The sequence below is a fragment of the Pseudorasbora parva genome, chromosome 5 (assembly GCF_024679245.1).
Source record: "Pseudorasbora parva isolate DD20220531a chromosome 5, ASM2467924v1, whole genome shotgun sequence".
Taxonomy (NCBI): Eukaryota; Metazoa; Chordata; class Actinopteri; order Cypriniformes; family Gobionidae; genus Pseudorasbora; species Pseudorasbora parva.
Window position 1 is genome coordinate 24,512,512 of NC_090176.1, and position 8,558 is coordinate 24,521,069.

General features: G+C 43.2%; 1 protein-coding gene across 1 annotated transcript; it reads right to left on the reverse strand.

The window, feature by feature from the left end:
• Nucleotides 1–2,945: 2,945 nt before the first annotated feature.
• Nucleotides 2,946–6,515, reverse strand: cdk5r2b (cyclin dependent kinase 5, regulatory subunit 2b (p39)). Its single transcript, XM_067444971.1, has one exon. The coding sequence runs from the start codon at nucleotides 4,740–4,742 to the stop codon at nucleotides 3,828–3,830; it is 915 nt and encodes a 304-aa protein (XP_067301072.1). The 5' UTR covers nucleotides 4,743–6,515; the 3' UTR covers nucleotides 2,946–3,827.
• Between the last annotated feature and the right edge of the window lie 2,043 nt (nucleotides 6,516–8,558).

Sequence of the window (8,558 nt, forward strand, 5' to 3'; positions counted from 1 at the left end):
GTACTCATTAATGGTATTCATATGTGAAAATAGTTATTTTTGCATTTTTCAGAGCGATTTCTGTCTTCCGGTTTGAAAAGCTTAGTCGGAGCAACGTCACAAATGCTGACGTCGGCACGGCCTTTTCGGCCCAAGTATGGGCTGCTGGGCACATGCTGACGTCAACCGCTCCGAGCGATTCTCGATATATATTCATGACATAAAGCTCATTCAGTCCAATCCCTGCGCTGTAGTCTGCATACAAGATAATTTAGTTAATATGCATGAGACAGTCACTTCTGTCAGGCTCGTCTTACATCATTATTGTAGAGATATGGTGGGGAAGTTTTGGAAGCAGCGTGCGGAAAAGTCACGGAGGAAAGCTAGGCGTTGTGCTGATACGAAGTAACGTAAAGGGCGCCTAGCGAGCTGTAACCGGCGCCGTCTGTGGAAGCGTTTGCTACAAAGGCTCGGTAAAGTAAAATTCACTTGAAGAATCGCACGCCGAACCTCCAAGCGTTGACTATCTATGTCAGGAGTGCAAAATAACCAATCTGTAATCTGTAGGCCAATGAACAAAAGCCACGTCCTCTCCGTTTTATTTGTGGTCACAGCCATGCACTAAACCGCGTGTGTTCGGGCTCTTAGTGAAACAGTGTGCTGCATATTTGGACAATAGATTTAGCTGCCGAGTTACCGCGCGGATCGTCACGGCAACCCAGCGCGCGTCGCTCTGCTTCAGATGCGCGGTCGAGACTATGAAGCCTCAAACCCCTTCGCTTTTACCCCGATCTAGAATTACACATCTCTATCACATCGCATGTTGGGTGGTTCACGTTCTCTTATCACGTCGGCGCGTTGTTCATCTTGCCAAACAGCGTGCATATTAGGACAAATATAGTTTTATCACGTTTGCAAAATATTTCGTCATGCAGAATAACATTTATTTTCATTTCTCACTGAGTTATGCTGGTTTGAAGAGCTGAATGATTTGCGATCTCTGCTGCACGCCACTCATAGCTCTCTCATTCGCTGTACTCATCCCTCATTTAATCTCACTGTTGTAAACAATGCCAACGTGAACCAAGAACATGTCTCAGATCCGCTGTCTGCTGCTGCTATATCTCTAATCTTAATGCACCTATACTGACAGACACTCCCCTATTTATGCAAACCATTCCCTCTTTCCACACAATACCATCCCACCTTTTCACAGTCGACCACTCCCCTTTTAACAAGCTTTTTCAAATCGAAGGTGTGAAAAAACACCGCTGCAGCAGGGGGGTTTCATGACCCTTTAAATACTTATTTAGCATTTGCCTTGGCAGTGCAGCATGCCTTCAGAAGCCCTCCACCTTCCCCAGCTCCACCTGTATAAGAGCTGCTTTCGGGTAATTCATGCATGGCATTTTGTACAGCAGCAATATGTTTGCTCACAGCAGCGTGTCGTGAATGTATTGGCTGCAGCAAGTCCCATACATGCTCTGCTGCAGCAACAATAGCCAACAGCAGCAGCTTAGCAGATCTAGTAAACATTGTCACACCCATTACCATGCCAAACACTCCGAAAGTTGTTTATTCACTAACCCATCAACAGAGTATTACAACTGACACTTTGATTTCCAACCTGATATAGGCTAACCTATTTCCACTAATCTGGGATTAGTTAGTGGAAAGCTTTAGGTAATATCTCTTATACAGTATATTTAGCCATAAGGTCAAAATGACGGTGACTACTGAAGAAAGTCTCCTGGCAGATTAAGGAACCATTTAACAAGTACAAAAAAAGAACTAATCATCCTTTGTTTGGCACTTTGGTTGGGGTCTCTTGGGGTAGTCACTTTATTATTAAGGATCCAAGAGTTTCATAGGGGCAATTAATAAGAAACATTCATACAGCAGACAGATCATAGTGTCCATTGAAATGTATTAGGCCGACTTGTACACCATTCAGAATTGAATGGAGAATGCCTTATTTTAATTAAATTGCAATTTAATGCAATTTAGCATTTAATTAAACTGAAAGAAGTACTGAAAGTCATACACCTGCAATAATGTGATTTTAAACCAGAAAAGGAAAGCTTGTCAAGACGGATGGATGGATGGATGGATGGATGGATGTAGCCTAACATTAAATATAGGCCAAGGCCTGGGAGCTGCAAAAATATGGAAACTACAGGCGCTCCCTCGTGCAGCCCTCGTGTTGCTTACAACAGAACCTTTAAACATAGTTCCGAAACTGGGACATGTGTTGATTGCGAGCTAATTTCCTACACGAAAACTTGAGGACATATAGCTTTGCCTTTCTTGGCGTATTTAGTGTGCATGTGAAGACAAAGCGCGTGAGGTTCTGCAGTGCTGTGAATGAGCGATCCTGCGGTTACTATAGAGACAGACTGGAGAGACGAAGCCCCAGTTCACATCTATTCCGCTGACCCAGAGAAACCCAGCTCACAGACTGCAGCAAATTCCGGCCAATGAACTCGAAGATCACTCATGTCCAGTGTTTTATTCACAATTCCGCGAGACTCGCTCATTCTTGCTTTCAGATGAATGGAATTGGCTGATGATCAAAAAGTCCCACAGGAGAAAGACGTAGACTGGAGTGAAGTCATAAACACGATTTAACCATCTGTAAATTAATTGTAGACTACTTATTATAATTATATACTTTCCTTTTTTTTCGAAAACTAGGCTATCATTAGAAAGGCGAAATGATTAAAAAGGTAAAATAACCAGAACGTAAATCACACTGAGAGAAAACAAACAAACAAACAGGCGTATTGTCTGTATCCTGCAGTAGTCAAAGGAAAAAGTAAGAAAATGTATTACAAATTTAAGAAATCTCGCGTTTTAGAGATGGTAGATATAGATGACTTGTCCTAAAGCTGAAATGGAGGCTATATGAGCTTAATATTTCGTAAAATTGGCACGTGGTCAGTGCATTAATGAACTTGATGCATACATCGATCAGCAAAACCAGTCAGACTGGGTTTTATTTAATTCAAGCAAGAGCACAGAAGAATCATGTCAAAATATAAAATAATCTCCAAGCAAGATCTGCCCATTTTTCTCAAACCATTGTGAATAATAAAAAAAGAGTAGTTTCCTAAGATCACACATGGATTGGCACATAGAACATCTCAGTTAAGAGAAAACGCTTTCAAGTTTAACATCCAGAATGGCTGGACAGGCTTCTGTCAATAGAGCAACATGAGCACATTAGTCGGGTCAGCACCTTGGATAGTTCCATTCACGTCTCTTCCTCTTCAAATGTAGCCTTATCCTCCTGAGACCCAGTCAGTTGCCCACTGTAATGTTTTGAAAGATACATTTAAAGCCTTTAATATCTTTAACAATGTGGCTATGAAATAAATCGTAGGCCTGCTGAGAACAAAAAATAAAAAATAAAAAAAGATTATTACTTGTGCTATATACCAAACACCTTAAATTATGTAATGTATAACCTACCTAAACAAAAATAGCTTTTCTTTGGGTCTCAGGAGGATATAGTTACCCAAATAACCTTGAGAGCGTAGACTGACAATTATATAGAATAAACGTTCATTTGTTCTTTTCCTTTTATGTAAGACTGTAAATCGCAACAGATACAAATCTATTCGACATGCATTTAGCTATACCGGTGAAGCCATGTTGGCTATTATAAACCAAAAACACCGGGGCTACAAATACTGTTAAAACAAATCCAACAAAACAGTGTCATAAATAGGTTATTATATTGATAAATCGGTTCGTGGTGCAACGCAACAGTCCCTCAAGCAGAGCTGATTACAATCCCATCCCATCAGTAGGCTAGTAATTGATCTCTAGCCGGATTTTGATCACATTCAGCGGTCCAGTTCGCTTCCATCCTTCTTACAATCTCCTTCGTTTTTTAAGTCTTGGAACACCTCTGTGAAAAAGTGCGGATCCATATTAATCTGCAGCATTTTACCGCTCAGTTTATTGATGACATCTAACGAACGTTCCCAGAACACGTCCGCATCGGTGTCGACCATGAAGGGCTTGAGAGGGTACGAGATCTCGTTTCCGATGTAGGAATACGCCAGATAGAGGCAGGTCAGAAAGGTCCCGTGGAGTTCACGTGGATTGTCCACGTTCTCGGTTATAGTCTCCCTGATGAGAAGATAGACGAACACGAGGTTGGCAGGCGTGATGAACCCGTGGTCCTGCCAGCCCTGCAACAGCAAAGTCCTGTCCACGTTGCGGAACCAAAGGATGACCTCATTTGAGGTGAGTTCCTTGACTTTGCAGCACCGTTTGCACAGGAATTCACCCAAGCAACGGAGCAGCTCTCCGGTGGAGGCCTGGACGATTACGCGCCTTGGCGAGTTGAGTGACCGGCTGCTGGGCTGCTTCTGAACCGACACCAGTTGCTTCGCCGCTGGGGTGTGCTGGTCCTGATCCAGACTGGGAGGAACCGTGGGGATGGGCACCGCGAGAGGTCCATTTTTCGATTTCCGCTCGGCGTTGGTCGATTGTTGCGATTTCCTGAAGTTCTCTTGGTTCAGATTCTCGATCTGCTTGTCGCTGCTCTCTGGCAGTGGAGCAGGATTCGGATTTACTTTCTTGGCACATTTTTTCTTACCCGATGCAGTCACTAGTCGCTTAAATGTGAGCATGGACACGACAACTGACTGCTTTTTAATGCTTTTCTCAATTTTCCCATTTGCCTCGTCTTCTTCATCTTCCACAACGGTCCCTTTAGTTACTATAGGGGAGACAGATAGCACGGTCCCCATATCTCAGGGCGCGCTACAAAAATGCTGCGATTCGGCCCTGCGCGCGCGGAGACGTCGCAATGGAGCTTGAGCGTCCCGGATCACAAGTGCAGCTCCATTTGGTTAGTAGAACAGGCAGGTTAGCAGGTGGACCGACATCCCATCAGAAAGGAAATTCCAGAGCATTCAGACACTCCCTCCACTTCTTCTGCAGTAGTGACTGCAAGCCAGTCCCGCATTGCCTACCTCAACCAGAGGGGATTTGTGGTAAACCTAACCAATCTGACAGCAGCTTCTGTTAACCGGGATTATCCCATCGTGTCTGTGTAATTAGCCAACCTCAGGGCTACAGAAGACGAATGACAGCCTAAAGCACCAATAGAATCAAACGTGTCCACATTATCACTTCAGAAGGGAGAATTTTTAGACCGCTTGTGCCAAGTATAGTTCTGCTATTCCCAGACAGGGTACACTTCTCTCCCAAGCTATTTCATTTCACCTACTTAGCACTGAAATAGTTCATGTGTTATATCAAATTAGAAAACAATGACAAGATCAACCAAGATACATGTATTGAGAAACGGCTTTTAAAAAACAAAGTCATAAAATATTATTAGTTTTTAATAATCTTTGTCCTATAGGGGTTTCAAGTATTAAATGAATGAATTAATGAATATTTTCGTAAACCACTGCAAGTTTTAATGTAGCTACTTATTGAAAGGAAACGGATTATTCTTTCTTGGCAGAAATAGAGGTTACATGAGTAGTCAGGGTTAGAGTTTCCATAAGATTAGGAAAGGAAACACAAATTCATTCCAGAATCAAGCTGCTCTATCCATCTTAAATCGGGATTAAAGCAGCCCACAATAACATTTGCTCTATATTAGCCTATAACTAATTGAAACAATCATTAATATTTGTCAAGGTGCATGTCATACACATGTGCAATACATATATTTTACATGTGATGCAACAGACTGAACGCGATGCAAATTTGAAATGTATGAATTCCCAAACTTTGTTCATGTGCTCCTGCGCAAGTTAAATGGTAGTGGTCTTTGTCTGCTGACCCCATGCTGCTCTTCCATCTGTGGCTCTGCCGAATGACAAAAAGGCCTGTCTGATCACAACAGCTGGCAGGACAGATACACTTTAATACACACTTTGAAGTAGGCCTACCTATAAATTACACAGAAAAATAAAAAATAATTCAAAGTCATGCAGCGTTTTGTTGTATTTTAAATAGGCCTACGTGTTGAAAATATGGCATGTTCCAATGCACATAATTTGATAACAAAACATACTCAAGAAAATAGGACACAGGGAATCTGCGATGTGGTAGACCCGACAGTACTGCAGTCTGTGCAGCATGCCTGTCTATAATGAATATTCAGGACGAGGGTTATGAATATTTACCTCTTGCAGCAACCTCGCACGGTTACTGTGCAAAGCGGTGTGTCTGAACAGAAAATAATCTCTTCTCTTTACTTCTCGTCTGTGGATCCACTACATCTCTACTAAAGGACAATGCAATTGTCTGCTTTTAATGATAATAATCTGTATAAATGTGGTATCTATGAATCAGCATTGTATGGCAACTGTTGTGGAGGACGATTTGATGAGTCTGGGATACGTGAATTAGGTCATATATTTACAGTAAAGTCAGAACATTTTTATTGAAGCCAGATGACCAGATATAGCAATTGCAGTTAAATCAAGGCTGTTTGCTGCCACTGTCATAATGTATTCGCTTAGTCACTCACTGTACTCTCTCTCCACCTTGTGGTCAGTTATGAATAAAGCAGTCTACAAAGCAAAATGGGTCTAAAATTGTGTTCAGCTGCATGACCAAGGGTTGTTTATATCAGTGTGATCGGAAAGTCTCATGGATTTCCATCCGCCCATCCATCCGTGCTGTCAATCGATTAAAAAATAACTAATTAATCACTAATTGTTTTGTACTCAAGAATAATCACACCTAACATTAAAGTTTTTAATAAATTTTATATTGTAATAATTTTACATTTAATCCCCAAATGAATCCCCAAGCAACATAAAGCCAGTTTCCTTTAAATATTTGTTTAATGGCATCTTTTTATGAGTAAAGCCAGTATCACTGATAACAACTGCTACTGATGTCTCTATGAAATACATTTTCCCCCCAAAATGTTAGCCATTAAATTAACATTACAGTATAAATGAAAGCTATCAATCTTAACATTTATTGAGGTATAAAAAACAACAAAAGTGAATTTAATTAGAACGTGACTTATGTTTATTTATTTTTTATTTTTTTTTAATTTATTTTTTACATATAAACCCACTGTGATAAATGCTTACCTGTGCCCTTCAATATATCAGGGCTCAACACTAAGGATTTTTTTTTCTATTGGCCCAGTCAGACCAGTTCAGAGTTTTACTTGTTTTCATTGTTTTTTGTTTTGTTTTGTGACCTTGTAAACATTGTGTAAATTAATTAAGTGAATGTAGGCATCCCAACATTATACAGAATAAAAAAAATCATAATTTTAAGATTAGCTTAGAAGGACATTTAAATGACATTTAACAGTGTTATTTATCAGTATTTAAAAAAAAAAATTATATAGGAGGAGTCTGTCGTCTCGTTGTTACCTTTCCCTGGAACGACATGATAATAAAATCACTGTTGTCCCAGGGAGCTCCCAAACATTTCGGGGCTGGACTGGAGAGAGGCCATCAGTAGAAGTCTGGAGAGCTTCATTTCTCGATATGGTAGACAACCCCAGCCCTTCTCAAAGTCTTGTCCTGGCAAGATAGCTGCCGTGCCGTCTTCTGTCCCCATCCAGCAGCCCATGACGTCTCCTGTACCGACAAGTGTCCAGTGAATGCTCCAGCCCCAGACCAGCATCCAGTGAAGGCTCCAGCCCCTAACCAGTGTCCAGTGACTGCTCCAGCCCCTAACCAGTGTCCTGTGAAGGCTCCAGCCCCAGCCCAGCATCCAGTGAAGGCTCCAGCCCCAGACCAGCGTCCAGTGAAGACTCCAGACCCCAACCAGTGTCCAGTGAGGGCTCCAGCCCCAGACCAGCATCCAGTGAAGACTCCAGCCCTCAACCAGCGTCCAGTGAAGGCTCCAGCCCCAGACCAGCATCCAGTGAAGGCTCCAGCGCCTAACCAGAGTCCAGTGAAGGCTCCAGCCCTGGACCAGCATCCAGTGAAGACTCCAGCCCCCAACCAGCATCCAGTGAGGGCTCCAGCCCCAGACCAGCATCCAGTGAAGGCTCCATCCCTCAACCAGTGTCCAGGGAGGGCTCCAGCCCCCAACCAGAGTCCAGTGAGGGCTCCAGACCCCAACCAGTGTCCAGTGAGGGCTCCAGCCCCAGACCAGCATCCAGTGAAGGCTCCAGCCCCAGACCAGAGTAAAGTGAAGGCTCCAGCCCCTAACCAGTGTCCAGTCAGGGTTCCAGCCTCTGACCTGAGTCCAGTGAGGACTACTTCTTCCATCCAGAGACCAGAGTGGACTCCGTCTCCTGCCCTGAGTCAAGAGAGGACTTCATCTTCAGTATAGTTAGGACTTTGTCCGTTTTATCAAGAGAGACTATCAGTCCATGGAGGCCATCTCTAACACGTCTGAGGAGGCTGTTCCTGAACCTCCTGAATGGTCTGCGCCACCCTGACCTCCTGAGCCGCCAGCGCTGCCATTTCTTCTTGAGCTGCGTGAACCACCATGGCTGCCTGAGCCGCACACTGCCATAGTCCCCGGAGTTGCCAGAGCCATCCTGAGTTGCCTGCCCACCCCAATTTATGGTGCGAGGACGTACACCTGGGACAAGAGAGCACTGTCATAGTCACCAGCTCACT

Excerpts from the sequence above, each read along its gene's own strand:
- cdk5r2b (XM_067444971.1), bottom strand. The coding sequence starts at position 4,742 with ATGGGGACCGTGCTATCTGTCTCCCCTATAGTAACTAAAGGGACCGTT.